At 37.6% G+C, this 23,695-nt stretch overlaps 1 protein-coding gene across 4 annotated transcripts in view; it reads left to right on the forward strand.

Moving 5' to 3' along the window:
• Positions 1 to 23,695, forward strand: part of CTNND2 (catenin delta 2) — a 974,640-nt gene that overhangs the window by 506,160 nt on the left and 444,785 nt on the right. For all 4 annotated transcript variants that reach the window (XM_049767900.1, XM_049767903.1, XM_049767899.1 and 1 more), the window contains exons 4-5: positions 9,884 to 9,918; positions 10,258 to 10,374. In XM_049767900.1, the coding sequence (XP_049623857.1) occupies positions 9,884 to 9,918; positions 10,258 to 10,374 (152 nt within the window). The remainder of the gene's footprint in view (positions 1 to 9,883; positions 9,919 to 10,257; positions 10,375 to 23,695) is intronic.

A 23,695-nucleotide genomic window follows, 5' to 3' on the forward strand; every position in this document is an offset into this window, starting at 1 on the left:
TGTTTTTGCAAATCACCTTTTGGTGCTTAAAGACAACAAACGATTCAGTTTACTCTTTCTCTAGAAACTGGCAGCGGTTATTTGCATAAATTTCCATTGAATATCAAAGAGGTATTGCTTTACTTACATTAATACAATCATCAATCCAAGTAAGTTCAATACGTGGGGTTTGACATACCTGTAATAGACTTTCAAAGCAACAACTGCTGGAAAAAAACACTGAATGATTGAGCATAATTTAAAAAAAGGTGAGAACCAAACACACACGCACATGCCCAACACACTCACACACATACTTGTACACAGTCATAAGAAACAAGGAAACCATTGACTTGGCCTTTCTTTTACTGAGAGATGTATCTAAGAAATTTCCTTCACTAATTGGAGACTGTTATTAACAATGGAGACAATTCAGGTCAATGAATGCAAAAACCTCATGCTTGGAACCATGGGGAACATATATGATGTAAGTGCAACCTCTGTCCTCTACCATGACAGTGGCTATTTTCCTGTCTCAAACATCATTTAGGAATGAACCAGCCACAAAATGTTGAAATCTTTTTATTTGTCCCTGGAGTCAGTGAATGGGATCTTTATGTTCATCAAAGATCTAAACATTTATGGGGCTAGAGACATCATACAGAAAGTTGGGCACTTGCCCTGTGTGTAGTGGGCTTAGGTTTGGTTCCCTATACTCTTTCATGACCCTCTGAAGTCACTAGGAGTAATCCCTGAGCTCAGAGCCAGGAATAACCCCTGAGCATAGTGGCGTGAGGCTCAAAAACTTTTAAAAAATCCATTTATTACAGTATAAACTAAAGGATAATGTTGGTGTGACAGAGTACCATGTACACACACTTGAGTATATAAATATTTGATGATTCTTGATGGTTTGCATGGCTTTTTTGCCTTTTGTAAGTAATAACATCTGATTAATAGAGATAATCTGGGGCCAAAGTGATAGTACAATGGGCAGAGTGTTTGTATTGCCTGTGGCCATCCTGTGTTTTATCCTCCACATCCCCAAGCTCACCAGGAATGATTTCTGAGCACAGAACCAGGAGTAACCTCTGAAGGAACACTAGGTATGGCCCCAAAACAAACAAAAAAAAGTGTTTATCTGTTAAGTCTTCTATTCTTGTAATTATTTGAGTTCTAATTTATGACTGTGATGCTTCCTGGCCCTGCCTGGCTGAATGTTAAGATGTGATTTCAAGCACAGCATAATTCTGGTGAGCTAGTGTAAACAGTTAAAAAAAATAACCAATGTCTGAGTTGTCTCCTAGAAAACTACAGGAAGGAAATATGCCATGAGAATTTTTTTAGTTTACAAATCTCTCTTTGTTCCTTCCTTCTGAATTTTCCTTACTATATTTAAAATGTAGTGTGTCTCTTATAGAAAACGTCAATCAACTCCCAATTTACCAAATTTACCAAATCCACTCCCAAATTACCAAAGTGCTCTGATAAGAGTTCTTTCCCAGGATCAGAACTTGACTTTTGGGTAGATTGCACATTTGGGGGGATAGCCCCAAAAGTGAATTCTTTGCGGTTACTAAAAACTCAAGTCTCTACTTGGGAGGAATTTAAACACAAGAGAATTCATGTTCATCCTGTGATATTTCACCATGGCTGACCAGCTCACACACCAAACTAAGGCTTGCAATGTCCTGTGGTAAACCTGGAAGTCAGTGGCCTGGGAACTTTCAGGTCCTTAACTCCAAGAACAGAAATTTATCAATTCCCCACCTCTAACTAGATAGAGATTAAGAGCTATTCTTCAGCTCCAAATGAGTTTCATTCATGTTTTTTGTTTGTTTGTTTTAATTTTGGGTGGCATTTAGGAGTTACACTTGAATCTGCACTCAGAATTACTCCTGGCACACTTGAGGGACCATACCAGATGCCAGGAATTGAACCTGGATCTATTGTATGCAAGCCAAATACCCTCCCCCCTGTGCTATTACTACAGGGTTTTAATGTCTTTCAAGTTCTCAAATATGATAAGAATAGCAGAAGTGGGCTAGAAAAATAGATTAATGAGTAGAGTGCCTACTTGTACACAGCAGATTTAGGCTCAATTTACTGGTCCCTCATATGACCCTCCCCCCCAAGTCTCATCAAAAGTGATCCCTGAGCACTGAGCTACGATAAAGCCCCAAACATCCTTGGATATGACTTTTCCCACACAAAAAATAATTGAGATAATGGTAGATATGCCTTGTTATAAAACCTTATTATAAAACACTTGGCTTAAATACAAGTCAGGATTCAGGAGATGAGTAGAGTGCCCCAAATTTGCATGTAGTGATCCTGGATATGAACCCACCACTGTTTGGTGACCTAAGCACTCCCAAGCAACAATCTGAGAATATTTCTTGGGCACAAGTCCATGTGACTCCAGACCAAAACCCAAAGGCAAGTTCTCTCTATCTACTGATTATAGCTTGCCTTTTTATGCAACTTTATGGTGGCAAGTAGAGAAAGAGGGACTGATGGGCCATTTCCACTGTCATATGCCTGAAATATGTCTGTGGGTGATGCTATTCTGTCTCCTTTCCTCTTCAGTAAGTTGAATTTTGTCTGGATAGCTCTGGAACTCTTCCTTCTCTTCATTGATCCTTTTGGCTCTCTGTTCTGCTTCTTGTGATAATGATAGTGACCTTGATGTTTGATGTTATATGGGTTTTATGTACTAAACTTTTCTAAGATCCCCTAGGTGGAAAATTCTAGAACAATCTCAGGAGAGCCAAGCTCCTACAATTCTGCCATGTCCTGGGAGAATATGCTCATCTCTGTCCTGAGAGTTTGAGGTTGACATTGCTTTAATACTTTCTTTGTCTCTGTTCCCGACCTATAGCCTAGATCACTGACTGGGTATGTTATTTTTTTAATAATATTTTCCCCAGAGGTGCTTCAAGCTTACACCTAGCTCTGTGGTTGGGCAGAACTCCACACAGTGCCAAGGGCCATAATCAGTACCACAAATGCAAGTAAGGTCAACCAAGTGCAAAGCAAACAATTCTGCCTTAATATTATTTCTTTGACTCTTTTTGGGGGGTGTGGAGTATTTTATTTAATGACCATTGTTCCCATTTCCCCATATCCTTTCCATGTTGACCCTCCCATCCTGTACCACAGTGTTTACCAAGGAGTGGATGAAAGAGATGACAGTCTCTATCATCTCATAGTCATTTTCAACTTTTATGTCAAAAACTAGGAAAGATTTTCTGGCTTTTCAAAATGTACCAAGTTCTGCTCAGAAGTTATTTTGTAGGAAGTCTGATTGGACCCTCAAAACGTTACCCGGGTAACCCAGGAATCATAAGTCACTTACTCTGGGTTATCCAGATTGAAGATGGCAGCTCCAGATTCCTATTCCAGGAAATCTGGGCTTTTCAACTCACTCCCTGATGCACTGCCCCAAGATTAGAACTTTTGCTACTGGATGGGCATTCTGCAGACATCTGTATGCTAGCTGCCAAATTCTGCTTCTGCTATAAGTTTTTCAAATAGAAGGAAGATGTATGATCTAAATAAGAATAAGCATTTCATCAGGGCATGCACTGCAGAATAAGACTTATGTGCAGTGATCAGAGGCAGAGGCTGAAGAAAGTTCAGTTTCAAAGAAAGTTCTATGGGTGTGGATTTGCTTCCCATCCCTTTTTATAAGAACCCCAATGTTAAATGACACTATGTTAAAGACCTAAAACAGTAATAGGACATGGAGAGATATTCAGCAGGAATGCTGCTGGCTTTGCACACAGCAGACATGAGTTTAATTCCCAGCACCCCATATGCTATGAGGAAACCACCAGAAGTGATCCCTGAGTACTAAGCCAGGAGTAAGACTGAGCATACCTGGGTATGCCCCTCAACCACACACACAAACCACACACACAAAGCTGTCAGAAACAGCACTGTGTCATCATCTTGACTGTGCATAGGCCTGTCCCACCTGGTGGTGTCAAGGTCATTTTGCTTGCCGCAATGTATATACTGAGTTATGACTGCATGCAAAGCCACAGACCAGTCATGTGATTGTCAGCAATTTATTCTTAGAGGCTGGAATCAAATGTTAGCTCCAAACCAGCTTATTTTGAAATAGTTTTATTGTCTGATGATTTAGTACATTGTTTAACTGCAAAGAAAACCAACCCCCAAATTATCCATCATTGCTTCCTTTTATTTCATTTTAAGTGATACTGTGAGTGGAATTGTTCTACAATACAGTGTGAGCATTGATGCTTGGGCATCAGAAGTTTGAAAAGAAACTCAGAAAATGTATTTGAGCAGATTTATAGCAAAATGACTATCATAATAGTTTGCCTTTACTATTAGCAAAGTAGCATAAAATTAATAAAGAGTTAGCATAAATGTATGGTTATGTTTTCTCATCTTTAAGAACACTCTGAAAATTCATATGTGATTATCAGATATAATCTAGAGGCGAATAATGTTGTGCCAGAAAATATGAGAAGGAAAAAAATCACTCTCAAGAAATTCAGATTATTTCATGATATAAACTAAATCCCTCTCCACTCTAATTCCCCTGTCCCATGCCCGTAAAACTTGAAAGCTACTGATTGGGTCACTTGAAATGCCCAAATGTTGTCAAACTTGAAGTCAAAGAAATACTATTATTTAACTCACATGAAAAATTGAGAGAAAAAGAAATTACATCCCCAAACTATTATTTTTCTTTGTTCTTTGTACTGTAATGTTTCTGAATTATTTTATGTTATATGAATTCAACATAACCATAATCATATGGTTATGATTCTAACCATATTGAAATTTGTTGAATTGAATCACTTACCTAAAGTTTAACCAGACACGTTTCCAAATATAACTATCACAAATGTACATCTGATGTCAGCAGTATGTCTGCACTTTCATAAAATAAAAGGGAAAGTGAGATTCCTTTTTTGTGAGTGGTGCTCAAAGGGCTGCTCCTGACTCTGAATTTAGGAATTACTCTCAGAAGTTCTCAGGGGATGCTGAGGATTGAACCTGCATCACTCACATGCAAGACAACAACCCTACCTGCTGTCAGTCCCCTTCACTGAGTCTTTTAACTTACATGTTTGTAGCCAACAAATTAATTGATAGATAATAAATTCTAGACAGATACTATAAGGATATTAAGATAAATAGTGATAGGTAAAATAAATTAGTTATATAATGGAATTTTATACAGGTAGTGACCTATGCATATAAATATCTCATATTTATTTGTAATAATATTTTATCTTTTTTATGTAATCCACACTCAGCAGTACTTAAGGGTTATTCTTAGCTCTGTGCTTAGAAATACACTTTTGGAGGGATTAGGGAACCATAAGGGATGCCAAGGATCAAAACCAGATTGACTGCATGTATGGCAAGCACCCTACCTGCTGTATTATCACCCTGCCCCTCATAGAACAACTATTTTTATGCAATTTAATTTTTAAACAGATTTTTTTTGACAACTACCCATGTTGCTAGGATATGACTATCATGTATGTTATGGGATTATGCCATTAATTCTCTTCCCTGTTAATTCTCATTAGTTCAGTTATTTACATGATTCTGCAAAGGTGCAGTCTTGTACAACCTTACAAAGATCTCCTGGATTTGGATTTGAGGCCATGAGTTTCCCTGGAGATACTACCTTGAATCAGAATCACTGAGTAACTCTGGATTTGTATGTACATCACTACCTGGTACTTCCTCATAGTTCACCTTAAATTTTGTTAATCCATTCTTTTTTTTTGGGGGGGGGTCACACCCAGCAGCGCTCAGGGGTTACTCATGGCTTTATGCTCAGAAATCACTCCTGCAGGTTTGGGGGACCATAAGGGATGCCGGGATTTGAACCACCGACCTTCTGCATGTAAGGCATGCCTTAACTCCATGCTATCTTTCTGGCCCCTATTAATCCATTCTTACTAAGAGTTAGTGCTTTTTCCATATTATCCCCATCATTCAGCACTATTATACATTCTGAGATTCTACTTTCTGCCCAATATAAAGTTGTCTTGTACATAATTTTTGTCCTGTAATAGTTAATTTGTTCAGGACACACACATTATTGATTTTTTCTGAGAATTATTATAATATATGCATTGATGACCCATCTCTATCCTTTCATCTCTATAATACTGATTTGAAGATTTATATGTTCCAGAAATGAACTGTTTATAAGTTATTTACAGTACAAATATCTTCTTCCACTATCTGAATTGTTTTTCACTTCAGTATATGGCATTTGTCTCTATCATGTAGAAGTTTAATTTTGAGGCAAAACTAAGCCATATATGTGAATAGATTAATATATTTGACTAAATTTTATAAATATCCAGCAAATTTCATTTCTGTTTTATTATCTGTAAAATTGAGAAATAGGGCCTCTCTTAAAATTTTTGTTGAGCACATAGAAGCTAAAGGAATCTTGAAGGATTAAACACCACTGACCAAGCAGGTTGAAGAAAAGATAAACAAATGAGATTATGTTAAACTAAAAAACTTCTACACTTCAAAAGAAATGATGACCAGGGTACAAAGAAGCCCATAGATTGGAAGAAATAATTTATCCACCAGCCATCTGATAAGGGGTTAATGTCAAAGATATTTAAGGCTCTGGTACTACTTTATAGGGAAAAAAACAGCCACTCTATCAAAAAATTTGGAGAAGAAATGAACTAAGTATTCTTCAAATAAGAAATAAAATGGTCAAATGCACATTTAAAAATACTATATATTAAGCAATAATGAGATATCTCACAACATAGAGACTGACACATATCAAAAAAAAAAAAAAACTAAGATCAACTAGTGCTAATTCAGATAGATGCCAGGAGAAATGGACTCTCATTTATTACTGGTGGAGTGGGAATTTCAACTAGTCCAGTCTTTGTAGAAAACATTTTTTCCTAAAAAATCTAGGATTAAGCTTCTATGTGAACAAGACATTCCACTTCCTGGAATATACTCAGAAAATGGAGAAAAGATGTCTCACCTCAATGTTCTTTATAGCACTATCTGGAAATAACCCAAGATCCAAGAATAGGTGACTATAAAAAGAATTTAAAAAAGCAAGTGAATATGTGTTTTCTCCTGTAGTTGGGACAAGATGTGATATTGATTGCTATCTAGGTTTTCCCCTTGCCCCAAATCCCTGAGCACAGCCCAGCAGTGTGATCTTCATAGCGCTTGAAAGGAGAAGGGAGGGGGCCGGGCGGTGGCGCTGGAGGTAAGGTGCCTGCCTTGCCTGCGCTAGCCTAGGACGGACCGCGGGTCGATCCCCCGGCGTCCCATATGGTCCCCCAAGAAGCCAGGAGCAACTTCTGAGCGCATAGCCAGGAGTAACCCCTGAGCGTCACAGGGTGTGGCCCAAAAACCAAAAAAAAAAAAAAAAAAAAGAAAGGAGAAGGGAACCCAGTTCTGAGAAAGCTAGGAAGTGAAGACTATTGACATACTCATTCACCCTTATTGCATTCAGTAGGAAGTAACTCCAGCATTTCCCTCCATGTCTTTGGATGCCTCTGGATTATGTATGAGCAATATAGGGTTTGGCATGGAGCAAATTTGCTCAAACCCCTGCTAAGTCTTCTATCTGTGTGACTAAATGATTTGCCGAGTGACATTTGGGTATTAGATTAGCAGAATTCTGGTGTATGGTATAGATTTAGTAGAAGGTTATATTTGTAGAACAGCTTAATAACAAGATCATAGTTAAGTCCCAGAAAGTAGAACACGAGAACATTTTTTCCTTGCATCATAAAATGTTTGTAATTGTTTCTTGGGGATCCCATAGTAAATTGCCACAAATGACTTGTTTACAAAGAAACTCCTCTGCTCAGAGTTTGGGAGGTTGGAAATTCAAAAGCCGCTACCAGAAGGGCTTTGTTCCCTATTGTTAAATGGTGAGTTGTGCGTTCCACAATTCCCAGAGAGGGAGAGAGATTCCCATGCCCCCTGTCCAGGTAGGACAAGAGACGCAGGTCAAGCAGCAATTCTGATGCAGGAAATAATCCACACACAGTTGGGAAGGTATAGCAGGCCAGAAACTTACACCATGCTGTTCACTTAAAGGCCAGTCTCTCCACCACATGGAACCATGAGCTAAGAAGGCAGCTCCTCCTCCTGGCCTCCAAAGCTGCCTCTGTTGGGAAAAAGCCCATCCCCAAGAGGAGGGGGGTAAGCTAGATGAGGAGGCAATGGGGAAACATCTTTTTAACAAGAAAACCAAAGGAACCAATTAAGAGACATTTAATTAGAAGGCAATACGATCACCAATCCAAAGGCCTAGGTGGATCTTTCCTCCTTCCTCCAGTTCCTGAGGTCAGCAGACATTCACTGGCTTGTAAACACTTAGTTCTAGCCTCTACCTTCATCATCCATGTTTCTCTTGTGTCTCTCCTTCTTCTTTCTCTTATGTGGACACACAACTGTGTTCTGTTTGTCAGATCTGAAGGCTTTGTCTTTACATCTGAAATACAATAATTAAGCATTTATGGTGTCTGAGTATTTTTTGTGGACCTATCTTTTGGGAGAGGATAGTGGTTAACACTATTCAAGTAATAGAAAAGCATCTTTGTACCCCACGGTGACATTCCCCTAAGAGAACAGTTTGAGCTCCTTTGGTTTTAGGATTCAGTCTCTATTTTAAATAGTAAACGCTGGGCTATCTACACTCTGACACATCTTTTTGATGCAAAAAAAACTTGCCATGGACTAAATTTATAACATTATCAATAACAATTCTGTCTGTAACAATCATCTTTGAACTCCAGGTGGATCCTAGAGAAGGCATATGTGTCTATAGGGACTCCTTGTACCTGCATTTAGATTAATCTTGGCTGCTTTATTTTTTTCTTTTTGAAAACTGATTGATACAGGAATTCACTTTACTCTTATAAATGTATTCACAAGCCATCTCCAAGGTACAGATTAAAGGTCTAAAATCCACATGCAGCTGTGCTCCTGACGAGTTATTCACAGAAGCTGCTTGATCACTGAGATCTCCTGAAACAAGGGTACAAAATCTCTCCAAGGGAAGTTTGCCAGCAAGGGGCATTGAGATCTTTTGCCATTCTGAACTCATAAAACAGGGGCATAAAGGAAGGGATTGTGTTTATAATGAAAGCTTCTTGCATTTAGAAAATCTGAATTTCTATAGTTAATACACACAGCCACTCATTGACCATTTTGTGTAAAAATGGACTACCTAAATATATGTTTTCAATTCTTTGGTATAATTAATCAATTTGTTTTGGCATTTAATAAGTTACTCAAAGTAAATCTAGATGACCTTCTTAGATCTACTTAGCAAGCAAGAAATGTTATACCTAGTTTATTTTATTAAATGTATTTTTAAAGTGAGATTCAGGTGATGGTGAAATATTTATCATTTCAAGGTCACTTAACTTAAACTCGAGTAATCATAATCACTGTGCACATACACTATGTTTCTAAGAAGAGACAAATTTTTATTTTTAATGACAAAAAAAGAAGAAAAATGTGCTTTGTTAGACTAATTTATAAGGTCTGCATGATCTGCTCCTATTGGAGCTCATAATGATTGAAATGGATTAGAACTGCCTGGGTGTAGGTAGAAATTTTAGGACAGAATAATCATAATAAAGTTCGATTTCATAACAAATGAGCTCTTCTCTAAAAAAGACCCAATAATGTCCAGTCATTACATGCATTGGAAATCCAATGAGATGAGATATGTATCAAGTGAATAAGTTAGGATTGTGCCTAAGTGGGATCTTCTTACCATTCAAAAATTAAAACTTGTGTCCATCCTGCCCTCATGTACCTTTGTTTCATGAATTTTGGTCCTTTAATTTCTAAGCACTGTTTGATGCCTATTTTTATATCTGTTTTGCAGTTCGGCAGAGGATCAATTTCACTGGCAATCGCAAGGTAAGTTACAGCTGATTCTTTCATCTTAATGTTTGTTGATCTCTTTTTATGATCTTAGACTTTTAGAACACCTGGAATGCTCAATGAAATGAAGTGGTGACAACTTATGAAGGCCCCAGAGTTCAGTTCTCTCCAATACTTGCTAGATTTATGTTCCTCCTGTGTGTATAATGCGGGATAGCTGATCTTTAAGTACAGGCTGACCTAGCAAGAAGCTGACTCATGGAATTTGTATCGAAATTCTTTAGACTTTTGATTTTTCTTTTTCAAGAAGAACCTTAGACTTGAGTAGGAACCTTTTGAAATGTCTATGGGTCACTTTAACATGTTCTATTCCAGATGGTCAAAAAGATATCGAAGATGAACTCACAACAGGCCTTGAGCTGGTGGATTCCTGTATTCGGTCACTTCAGGAATCAGGAATACTTGATCCACAGGATTACTCGACAAGTGAACGTAAGTCATGTGGCTGCAGTACTTGATTTTCAAAGACAAGAATATGAACCTAGAAGAAAACTGGGAAATAGTTGGAGGACAAGCTTTGCTTGTACAAAACCAGTTCAACTTCATGTACTCCATAATCATAAATGTCAGGAGTAGACTACAAATACTAGAGTATATCTCCAAAACTAAAACAAGTACTATGCCATTTTTTTCTGACATAATTTATTCCTGAGCCATGGATATAAGGGTTGGAAGATCCAGCTTTGGAATATGTATTCAACCTTCTTTCATCCCTTCCCCTCCACTCTTATCTACATTTTTTAATAGGACCCCACCTGAACTCAGAGTAGATTCTAAACTATGCCAGTAATTGGCATGTCTTATTGGTCAGTGACAGCTGATTTTGCATTGACATCTTGGATCTCCTTGCCACTTCTCCCACATTTGTTTTTGACGAGTACACCAGCCATTGCAGGAACTCATCTGTATTTCTGGAGTGGACAGCATCAACCTTAAAATTGTGGGGTGAGGGAGTTATCAAAAGTGATAGCTAGCTTGTGTGAAGCCCTGAGTTTGAGGATCACAAGCACAGCCAGAGGTAGCCCTGGTGGTGTGGAAAGATTTTGGGGTCCATTCTGGGTCCATCACCACTGAGAATGACTTCTAAAAAAATATTAGCTGCCATAATTTACTCAGGTCAATCATTATTGACAGTAAACTTTGATAGCTCAGAAATTAGATAACAAGATTAAAAAAGTGACATATAGTTAATATAGTTAATCCCATGACAGTGTACGTTAGGGGTAGAGAAACCCTGTATCTCCTAGGCCAAGGGAATTCCCTCTACAATATCCCCAATAGTTACTGTGCCTATGCAGGGGGAAAAAGAAAAGAAAAAAAAAAGCACAAAAAATCATTTTTCCACATATTAATTTATCGATTGATCGATTTTTTTGACATCTTTATTTTGGTGTAGAGATTGAAGTTGATGTCTGCAATATTATTTTATTTTATTTTATCTTATCTTTCTCTTTCTTTTTGCACTCCAACATGATTTGATTTCAGAACCAAGACTATTGAGTGGTGCTTGTCCTTATTGCTGTAGTGCTCACTGGATATTTAATTTGATATTTCTTTCTGTATTGTTGTGGTGTTTCAATTACCTTTTTCACATCCTCTCTCAAAGAGGCTGAAAGCCTCTAGAAGGACTCCACCCATTTTCAGCGTATTTGACTTCTTTATTTTTTTTCTTTTCTTATTTTGTACCCTAATCTTTTGTACCCTATTGCTTTTTTTTCCTTTAAACAAAACCACATAACTCGATTTATCTAGCTCCGCCTCTTAAATAGAGGGGGAAACAAGGGAGGGTAACAGGACCAAACAGATATATGATCACTAATAGTAAGCTAGACAAAGAGGGGACCACCTACTCTAGCAGCCTGGGGGTGACGGTGGGGGATATGGGTTGCAGAAAGGGAACTGGGATGGGGGGAGGACATATTTGGTGATGGGTATTCCCCTGATTCAATGTTAATATGTACCTAAGATACTACTGTGAAAGATATGTAAGCCATTATGATTAAAAAAATTGTGTTTTAATCAGAAATGTTCTTTGACTTACATGTATTATTATATTATATTATATTAATTATATGTTATGTTATGTTACTATATTATGTTATGCTAGTTCACCTCAATATGTTAATCAATTTTGTCTCTTGAATAAATTTTTACAATAAAGACCCATAAAAAATAAATAAATAAAAATTAAAAAAGAATTAACCAAAAAAAAAGTGACATAATGGAATACTACCAAGGACTATACTATTGTATTATTTAGTAATTCTTGATATTTTTATATTGAGCATTTATTTCTGTACTAATTCTCATAAAATAGAGCATTTACTATGTTTTGAATTCTCTATTTTTCAACCTGAGTAGTTCAGGCTAAGACATAAAAGTGCAATAAGCTCTAACAGGCCTCATTTTCATAAATCCTAAAGTTCCTTTAACTTATTTTATTTAAATCCAATTAAAATCTAAAAATTAAATAAAATCACTGAAATAATCACTACCCTGATAATTCCTATGTCATAAATCAATGGAGCGTTTTATAGCTTAATTTTTTAAATCATACTTCTTTGAATATTCATTAAGAAGTGCTCAATGACAGATAAAATAAAGAATAAGAGAATTCCTGAAACCTTTCTATTTGATTTTAGTGTGTGTTCTTTATAATCTTTATAATACCATTACTCAAATATGCTATCATACTGAATTTCCTGATTTTGAAAAGTTTGGTTTTGGGTGCTCAGGGGTTACTCCTGAAATTCTTTTTTTTTTTTTTTAGCTAAAAAAGGCAACATTTTTATTATATTTATTTTTTGTTTCTTTATACACTTTCACATTGTGTCTTGCAAAAAAAAGCTCAGTAGCTTCCTTTCCTATGACATTACTGCTGGATAGAAAACTATCCAGTTTCCTCAAATTTATCAAAAGAAGATAATCAGAATTAGAATGTTTAAAAGCCCCATAGAATTCTACAAAAAAAATTATTTTATTCTGGCAGGGCTTCAGGGATCATCTGAGGTGCTGGAGATCAAACCTAGGTCAGTCACATGTAAGACAAATGCCCTACTCTATATAATATTATTTCAGCCCCATATCTGGGTTTCTTTAACCCATTTACTCTCAGGAAAATTCTTAACATAAAATAACTGATTGTTATTTTTTTGTTCTCTCTATTTTATAAGTGTTACTTATAACATTTTACTTTATTTATTTTAATTAATTTAATTAATTATTTTATTAATTTATTATATTTATTTTATTTTAGAAGTCTTACTTCTTTTGAGGCAATAATATTTCTCCTAGTAGGTAGGGTATTGTAATTAGGACTATTTTGAATTCTACTTGTTTTATTGGAGAGGAAGGAAACAGAGATTAATATATCCTTGAGTCAGTAGGCATGATGATTTTATTTTTAATATAATATCGAGATTAAGAGAATAAATATCCTTTTGCATGAAAATCACGTCAAAATTAGGAAAAGTAAGAAAGTAAACAGGCAAATAACAATGGAAAAACTAACCCAAGTACTAACTACAAATACTATCAAGAAGAATGCAAGTTTCTAGTTGAAATTAGATGACTAGTGATGGGGCATTCATATGCTAATAAAGACATACATTCAAGAAGTTGGTAGGGCTGGGTCAGCAGGCTTAGAGAGAATAATGTGAGACCAAGTGGAATTGAATAAAGAAGCATTCAGCAGAGTCAAAGGGGAATTGTGGATTGAATATATCTTCACATCTTCAATGAACTCAAACTGAAATTGAATGAACATAAACACACAGATAAAAATGAACCAATGGGGTTCATGGGGCTGGAGCAATATAACAGTAGTAGAGTGTTTGCCCTGCACTTGGCCAACCCAGAACATACCCTGGTTCTATCCCCGGAATCCCCTATAGTCCCCAGATCCTGCTTGGAGCAACTTCTGAGAGCAGAGCCAGGAAAAACCACCTGCACGCCACCAGGTGTGACCCAAAACTCAAAAACCAAAAAAAAATTTGCCACATATGCTCAATTGAACACCCCTCACTGCTCTTTTCAGCCTCAACAACACCAGGTAGGGCCCTTATTTCAAAACTGAAAGAATAAATTGATGGAAATTTCCTCTGTGAACATTTCAATGCATATTTCTCAAAATTTAACAGAATACTAGAAGAAATAGATACAGAAACCAGGAAAACATATTTAGCAAATTAGTTAATTGAATCAAATTTAAAAGTCTATCCATCAATGGCTAGAACAAGTTTTTTAAATATGTCCAGGATAAAATAATAAAAATTGATCAGTGACTGCATAGTGAAGATAATTTAAAAAGGCTAAAGCTGTATAGACAGACCATATTCTTTGATAAAACCCAATAATATTAAATTTTCTAATAAAATGGTAAGCAATAGTGTAGCCCTATTAAAATAAGACATGGTCAAAGTCAGGAGAACCAACAGTGATTGGTACCCAGGGGACTCAGCAAGACAGCCTCTGTCAACACTTTCATTTTGATGAAAAAGCCAGGACATGAGCTATAAGAGCAGAAGATGTGGCAGGAGCAAAGGACAAGGTATCATAGCCTCCCTCTGCTGGTTCTTCTCCAGCCTCCCATGGACATGTCCAGTCTCAAGGGCCAGCAGAGCCCCATGAAGTAGTCAAAGGGGGAAGAGAAGGCCCAAATGAGCAGCATTGTTTTTCAGTAGTGGTTGAACTTGCTTCTTCTGCCCTCTATAGAGTAACATAACAAAAAGAGATGCAGTTTCCTTGTGGACCATGTCCTATAGTTTGCACAAGTACCTTGGTTCTGTTGGTGCCTTGTTTGTGATTATTTGATCCATGATAAACTAATCCATGATGGATATGTTACAAATGATATGAAAGGGGCCAGAGCAATAGCATAATGGGTTGGGCATTTGCTATGCATGCAGCCATCCCAGGTTTAATCTCCAGCATCCCATATAGTCTCCCAGACCCCCAGGAGTGATTCCTGAGCACAGATCCAGGAATAACTACTGAGCACCACTAGTGAGGCCAAAAGAAAACAAAAAGATGCAGCTGGCAGGCTACCTCTGAGTATTAGTTCAAAAAAAAAAAAAAAAACCACAAAAGTTTTCTCCAGTTTGAAAGCAACATATAATTCTGTTGAAAGCCGACATGAAGGTGAGACTCCTCCCCAAACAAAATAAAGCAATAAAACAGACATGACAGAGTCCTAAATTAGTAACTAATCCCCAAGAAACTGATGTACATGACTTGTGTCTAGAAGCCTTTGTGAATTTTTTAACCCACATCAAATTTGAGAGAAAAGTGGATTGTGGCCAGAGCTTTCTGTTCTTGACCTCAAGGACAGCAGAAACTCTTTTCCAGGCCTGAAGCACTGGTGTCTTACACTTGTCAATGTTTTCCAACACGGGCTATGTTTTGAAATGTGCTGTCCTAAGCAATATGTAAATCAGGTCCCTAACCTTGGCCACCTTGCTATTGTTTTGTGATTGCCAGCTCGCCAGCTCTGTAATTTCATTTATAACAAATACTTGTCTCTGAGTCACTTGGGGATTTGCTGCTGTTTTTCCTGAAAGAAGGGAGGGTGGGTACGTAGCTGAAAGAGCCCAAAACCATTAGGCTTTCACCTAATGCACAGCTTGACCAAATTGCTTATAGACCAGGTATCTTATTTATAGCTGTGTCCTTGCTGATGTGAATTCAAAGATATGAACAAGCATATCTGAGTCAATCACTAACCAAAATACTGTCTGTCAACATCAGGAATCTAATGGGCCATTTGAGAGAAAATGACTCATGTGTTTGTTGTTGATTCGTTTAAATCAACATATTGATTTAAGTAATTGAGTTACATATATTGAAGTACAATTATTCTTAGTACCTATTGAAATGAAATTGAAATACCACTAAATTCTAGAAAATCTCGGGAATTAGTAGGAGGAAAATCTTAGGAGCTTTAAGGATTCTAAATATTATGATCGTGATTATAGGCTGATGAGATAGTATAGAGGAAATGCACTTCCTTTGCCCCTCACAGATCCAATCTAATATGATCTCCAGCACATTTGCTCTCCTGAGCACCACCAGGGGGCACTGATGAGCAGAAAAAAACCAATAATGGGCCTGGGGGGTGCCCAAACCTCACCACACCACACACACACACACACACACACACACACACACACACACACACACACACACACACACACACACACACACACACACACATCCCACTACCACCACCCCGACCACCCACCCTCACCCCACCACCCACCACCACCCACCACCCATCATCATCATCATCATCATCATCATCATCATCAAAACCTGAAAGTCATACTGTTAGAATTTTTAAATCAGAATAAACTCAACTAATCAAGAATCAAACTGAACAAATGAACGCCAAATAGAATAATCAGATTTAACTTCGAGATGAATATATTATTCATTTATAGTCTTTCCCTTTTAGTGAATTGAACTAGTATACTTAGTTCTATGTGTTGAGTAATTAGGTTATTAAAGTGTCATGAAATAAATTCTTTAACTTTTTGTAAAATAATAGTAATAAATGTGAGAAAATTCCAGTGACAAGAATCTTTTCTTTCCCAAGTCATAAATCCTAGTCATGCTACGAAAGGATGCAGAAGTCTAAAAGTATAGAATTTTTATAAAAGAATTAAAATTCCCATAAGAAATGTGTTACACAAGTGTTTAATGCCCCAATTCAAGTCATATTCAGAGGAAGTTTTTTTAATTCTCTATTCTGTCAAAAATCAGATCCTCAGTTATTCCTGATATGTATGAAGACATCTGGGTAAAAAAGAAGGTTCACGAACCACTATACTTACTATATTAAGATCCAGCTTTAAGTTCCCTTTGGAGGGGGTAAGGATTGTCACTAAGAGATTCCAAAGCTAGAGATCCCAAAGTCTTTCTAGATAAATGCATTTAAGTATTTGAAATCACTTCATTGTATACTCTTGGGCCCAAGAGTTTATAATACAATTCAGAACATCCCCTTCCTCACAGTTGCCATGGTTGCAGCTAAGAGGTGGCCTGATTCTCTGAGCCTCTGTTTCCTTCCCAACTTTATTCCCTTTTGCACTGGCTTTATGGTTCTAGAGCCATTGAGGAGTTAATGTCAGGAATGGTTAATGTCAAGAAGTTGAGAGAACTAAGCAGCCCATAGGGGTGATGACACCTTTCCTAAACCTTAATGGCCCTACTTGGAGCTGGCATCTCTACCTGCTCTATAGCTAACATTGAGGTTCCTTTTCTTAGATTCCTCTAGCACAAAGACATTTAAGGTGCATGTTGTGGTTTGTCCAAACAGCTTAGTTGAGAGGCAAACTCAGGAGGTAGAAGGAAGGGAAAGGCACAAAGAGCCAAGTGTTGTGCTCCTCTGCTGCTCATTCCAAACAACAGTTAATCAAACTCACTTCTGCTCTAATATCACTGGCACTAGCAGTCTACATCAGAAAAGTGAGGATGCAGCTCTTGGAGTGGGAGTGGGAGAACTTTTCAGAAGCTATGTGGCTCAGATTAGCTTCATGGCTCTAGATGCTTAAAATGTGCACTAACTCTCCTTTGTTCTACATATTTCCACTTTTAATAGCATAAATAGCATTTTCAGTTGCCCATAGAGGTCAACAATTTCTAAGGGTTCCTCAATGATTGTAGAGGAAGAAAAGGTCTGATCTTTTCAAGGGATGTGAAAATCACCTGAGCTTGGAAAGATGTGGTAAAGCTTCAGGAGTCTCTCCATGATTAAAAGAAACATATTAGATAATCAGAGGTCAGTGCAAAAACAAGTCTCTCTCTCCCTCCCTCCCTCCCCCCACACCTACACACATACACACATTTGTGTTTGGACAGTTTCCAAATTAATAATTTTAGTTCATATAATCCCAAAACTACATAGTTGTACTTTCAAGATTTGAGTTTAGAGTTGTATTTTCCTCTAAACAGATTTGTGTTAATTTTCTAATTTATTTTCATAATTATCTTTTTTAAGTATGGATAAATTCTTCTTAAAACTTGTAATTTTTAAAGCAATCCATTGAAGACTGTTTCTTGTGCTTTGTTAAGTTTTTGAAATGGGAAAACACTCTGAAGACAAAGCTTTGCAAGAAAATCGTTGGGAATTGAAGTAAGCTATAAAAATAGACCATGTTATGATTATAATATCATGTTAAATCCCATGCTCAATAAAATTCCCCAGTTTTACATTTTAAACTAAAATATGCATTCAAAGTTTATTTCAGTAATAAATTCTGTTCATTTTTGCCATTATATGCAAATGTAAAGTGACTTAGTTATTGCAAAGTGGAAATATACTTATTTTTGTTTTATTTGTATAAAATAGTCCTATTTGAAAAGGTATATTCCTTCATTAGCCCAATAACATTGTTTAACTCTAACTCAGTTTTAAAATTATATAAGTATGTTTTATTCCTGAGATGATTAAAGTTTTCAATTTCACATAAAGCAGCTGACATGACGACTAAATCAATATTCTGAAGCAAAGACTAGGAAAGGAAGTGGTTGGTTTTCCTTTGTTTTGGTTTTTATTGTTGTTTTTAATTGTGGTTGAGATAAAATGGTTCTAACAGTGTCAAAGCCTATGGCATTAATGCACAAAGTTCCTGTACCTCACCCCTACCCAAACCATCCATCATAATCCCTGTCACATCAGAAATCTTTCCAGGATACTTGTTTTTAAGGTGTGTTTTCACACCTTCCCATTGATAAGCCATGATCTTCTCATCTCCTTGTAGAACAAGCCCAGAGCAGATTCCTTAGGGTAGGGCTCCTCAACTTTTTAAACAGGGGCCGGTTCACTGTCCCTCAACTGTTGGAGGGTCAGACTACAATTAGGAAAAAAAAAATATGAACAAATTTTTATGCTTACTGCACATATCTTATTTTGAAGTAAAAATGTGTAATAAATACAATATTTAAAATGAAAGACAAGTGGGCCCGGAGAGATAGCACAGCGGCGTTTGCCTTGCAAGCAGCCGATACAGGACCAAAGGAGGTTGGTTCAAATCCCGGTGTCCCATATGGTCCCCCGTGCCTGCCAGGAGCTATTTCTTTTTTTTTTTTTTTAATTTTTATTTTGATCATAGTGGTTTACATAGTGTTGACAATAATATTTTAGGTACATATTTACATAAAATCAGGGGGGATTCCCATCACCAAATTGTCCTCCCTACACCTCCGTTTCTGTCCTACCTCCCATTTCCTCTTCCCTCACCCCAGGTCGGCTAGAATATGTGGTCCCCTCTGTATCGAACCCACAACTTAGTAGTCTTGCACCTGTTTGGTCTTGATGCCTCCCTTAGTTCCCCCTCTAACTGGAGGCAGGACTAGCTAGTTCAAGTTGCGTGGTTTTGTTTGAAAAAGAGAAAAGTAATAAACTGGGGTAAGGGTCTAATACCCCGAAACTGGGCGGAATCCTTCTAGAGGCTCTCATCAACGATTTGAGAGATGGAGAAAAAGAAGGTGAAATACTCCACCAGTACCAAAAGAAGTGTCAAATATCCAGTGAGGGCTCGAGCTATATCGATAAGCACCACAAAAAAAAAAAAGAAAACAAAAAAAAACAGGCAAACCAACAAACAACAAAAAGCAAAACAAACAAAAAACAAACAAAAACAAACAAACAAAAAAACACGCCATGGTCTTGAAATGAGAAACATGGCATAGCACATAACGAAAGAAAAGAAAGGAAGAGAAAATATAAGTATGATTGGGGACAATTTCAATACTCATTCCCAAACAGAGAAATCGACCAAAATAGATAGGTGAATAAAAATAATAATAACAATAATAAATGGAGGTAAAAAATATATAGATAATAACCAAGGTTTTGTGCTTTTTGTATTTTTATTTTTTCCCTCCTGCCCTGGCACAGTACATATTGGGGTCATTCGAAAAGGAATTCACTTGGCCTAAGAGATATGGGGTTTCTCCGTCCTTGGAGCATACTGTCATGGGATCAACACTAGACTTTGCTCAGGAACCTTTACTCTCCCGGTGGTGTTTTTTTTTTTTTTTTTTTTTTTTTTTTTTTTTTGGTGTGTGGAAGACTTCTGTTCTGTGTTTAGAGGTCTCAGTATCTGCACAGATCCTGAGGTGGGACTTATGATGAAGTCAGTCTTTGTGGTTCTAGAGGTTCTGTTACCTCCGTGTCATTTTAATCCATCTTCTGTGGTTGGTGATCTTGGTCTTTGCACTGATCCTAGGGTGGCACCTAGGATAGCGTCTTTCTTTGTGCTTCCAAAAGCCCCGTTCCGTTACAATTTTCTCTGCCGGACCTTTGGGACTGGGGATCCTGATTATTGTGCAGGTCATAGTTCAAACCCTAAACTAGGGCTTTTTTTTTTTTTTTTGGTCCCAAGATGTATACCGTCTGGTCGTAGTTCTAGCAGCCAGTCACCTATAAATCACGATCTTGGCTTTTGGACCTACCAAAGGGTGCCAAGACTTCTGGTTTTGTCTTGTCGTTAGCTGGTAAGGTAGGTTAATCTGCTCTAAGGTCAGGATGTTCGCATTTTCCTCATTGTCAGGATATCATGTTAGAGTTGGCCCTTGTTGTTGACCCCGCAGTATTAAGGCTGTCCCGGCTGGGATTTGTTTCTTGCCGCTGTTGTGAAGAACTGTGCTGTTTCTATGTCTGGGATCCAGGGTTCAAGGCTGGATGAATGGTATCTAATCACCTGAGGTCTAAGTTGATTCCGCATGACATATTTTCAAGGTAGGAGATATCCCTGTATTGTAAACAACTATGAGTTCCCATCTCTAGTAGATAAGAGCTCTTTTTTTTTTATATATGTAAGATTTCCCCTTTATTTGGTGTGCCTTTGCAGGGGGAAGTGGTGCTACATTATAATGTTGGTGTATTTGTGGGTGGACAGAGGGGATAACAGAAACAGGTCACATACCCAAAAGCGAGGAAAAAAAAAAAGGAAATAAAAATGTATGCGCTCACAAATGTATATGTAGGACAAACATTTAAAAAATAAATTAATTAATTAAAAAAATAAAAAAAAATTTAAGGTGAGTTAGTGAGGTTTTTAAAGGACCAAAGTGGTGCAAAAGACTACCTTACATTTGGGGGAGAGCAGGTAAAGAGGTGGTGTATTACCAGTCTTATGCCTATGTTGGAGGTACAGTTTTTCCCATTGTCTTTTGGGTTTTTCTTGTGGTGTGTGGGTTCCCAGGCATCTTCCTATCACACCCCCTGACCTTCTTCAGATTGGTAAAAATTTGCGGCAGGGAGGCCAGGAGCTATTTCTGAGCAGACAACCAGGAGTAACCCCTGAGCACCGCCGGGTGTGAACCAAAAACCAAAAACCAAAAAATAAAAAAATAAAAATAAAAAAATGAAAGACAAGTAAAGTTAAATCAACAAACTTATCAGTACTTCAGTAGAAACTATGGGTCTGCCTTTGGTGGGCCATAGTTTAAGAAACCCTGCCTGAGACTGAGTCTGAAAGAAGAGTTAAGATTCAGAGAGAAGGAGGGAGTTGGAGACTGAGGCACACATCATACACATGTGCACCTAGGGCCCAGGATTAGTTGGCTGCTTAGCAGGGCAAGCAACATCTGTAAAAACACCCGCCAAGCTGGATAAATACGATGTCATCAATGGGTCACATGTGGCGCATGGGCTATGGTTGGCGGAACCCTCCCTTAGGTGAATTTTAGGAATGGGGGTTGGATTTTTCAGGAAAATTCCTCAGTGAAACATAGACTTAACAGCTTTTGAAACTACAGTGATGATCAAGACTAGCCAATCCTTTTATCACCATTTGCTACTCTGATCCCAAGTTGGTAAATGCACAATTTTATCCTGCGCTTGTAAAGAAAGTAACTGCTGCCGTAAATGAAGTGATTAGACTTATGACTTAAGCAAAAGTCAATATTTTTTTACTCCTTAGAGTTAAATTGTACTTAAACATGAACAAAGTGCATGGAGCTAAACTTAAATCGATTTAACCATCTTTCGAATAATTGACAGTTTTTCACATTGATTTTGTAATTTGTAGCAGCCCTTTTGTGTAGATATGAATACTTCATCACTTACTTCTTTTCTTCTTACTGAATTTTTTTTAATAGAAAAGGCGATGTCCCCTTTTTTCTCCATCCCATGTTGCTGTCTCGTTTAAAATAAATACTTTAACCTTCAAATTATCCATAACCTTCCTCAAAGAAGGTGGAAGTAAGTGCACATTCTCTGTCAGTTAAAGATGGTGTGGATCTTGTTGGCATTATTATTATCATCTGGAAAGATGAGACATCAAGCAATTTGAAAAGAGTCAATTTGATCAACAAGCAAATAGAGTGTTTCTATACATCCTGACAAATATACATCAAAATAAAATAGTCTTGCTAGATGTTAGGCCCTGAACTTGTCTATCTCTATTCTGTGTTTATTCTGCTCTTTATTACCATCTCTTAACATCCTCACAAAACATTCAATGAGCGCTTAGTGTGAATGGTGAGTTATTCTCATAGCTGTTTCTCTGATGCATCTTGGCTTTTTTGTTCTTTGGAAAGGGGTGCTCACCAGATAGTGCTGGGGTGACTCCCGTCATTCTTTGCTCTGTGCTTAAAAACCATTTTCAAAAGTGCTTAAGGGCTAAAGGCTAAGAATAAGAATCAGTTCTGGGTCAGGCACTTGCAAGACAAGTGCCTAAACCCTGGTGCTCTCTCTCTCTCTCTCTCTCTCTCTCTCTCTCTCATTCTCTTTCTCGTTCTCACTCTCGCTCTCTCTTGCTCTCTCTCTTTCTCTCTATCTTTCTCTCTCTCTCACCTTCTCTCTCTGTCTCTCTCTCGTCCCTGGTGCATTCATGTTAATAGCCCTTTCTGTCTCCTGCTAAATGAACACTTTGTAATTAAATAGATAATTACATTTGGAAACCTTGCCTAGTTTGTGTGGATCTGCATCCACTGCTGATAACTTTGAGAGTTATGTCTTTGTCCCAAATTTCTATCTCAGAATTTATTTTAGGCCCAAGGAGGGTTTGTTTTGAGCCAGTCTTATAATCAGGCCCAGAGTCTTCTGCTAAGTTCAGAAAACCCTACCATCTCCTCCAATACTTGAGTTCCCCATCCTTCCCAAAGACCTGGTCCCCAACCATTGATAACCTCAAGTCCTTCCCCAGGGAATGGTGGAAATTTGGGCATTTGCACATTTATTTTTTAACTTTTTCATTATTAATATTTGTATTAGGTATCATGATTTATAGGTATTCCGAGTTTAGTTTAAAAAAATTAATGTTCCAGGGCTAGAAATCTAGTACAGCAGGTAGGGCAATTGCCTTGAAATTGCCAGGCTTGATCCCTGGCATCACATATGGTCCCCTGTGCACTTTCAGGAGTGATTCCTGAGTACAGAACCAGGAGTAAACCCCTGAGCACTTTCTGGGCCATAGCCCAGAAACAAAAAGAAGAGAGAAAAGAAAAATTCTGGTTTTCCCAAGCACTTCCAGCCTACTTCCTTAATTTCCTTATTTGAAATTAGTATTAAGGGACCAGAGCAATAGCACAGCAGTAGAGAGCATTTGCCTTGCACTAGGTTGTCCTAAGATGGGCCAGGATTGATCCCTGGCATCTCATATGGTCCCGCAACCTGCCAGGAGGAATTTCTGAACACAAAGCAAGGAGTAACCTCTGAGTGCTTCTGGGTGTGGCCCAAAAAACAAAACAAAAAATATATTTTGATGAGACACCATGATTTACAAAGTGATTCATAGTTGAGTTT

Source organism: Suncus etruscus, chromosome 2, assembly GCF_024139225.1.
Source record: "Suncus etruscus isolate mSunEtr1 chromosome 2, mSunEtr1.pri.cur, whole genome shotgun sequence".
NCBI lineage: Eukaryota > Metazoa > Chordata > Mammalia > Eulipotyphla > Soricidae > Suncus > Suncus etruscus.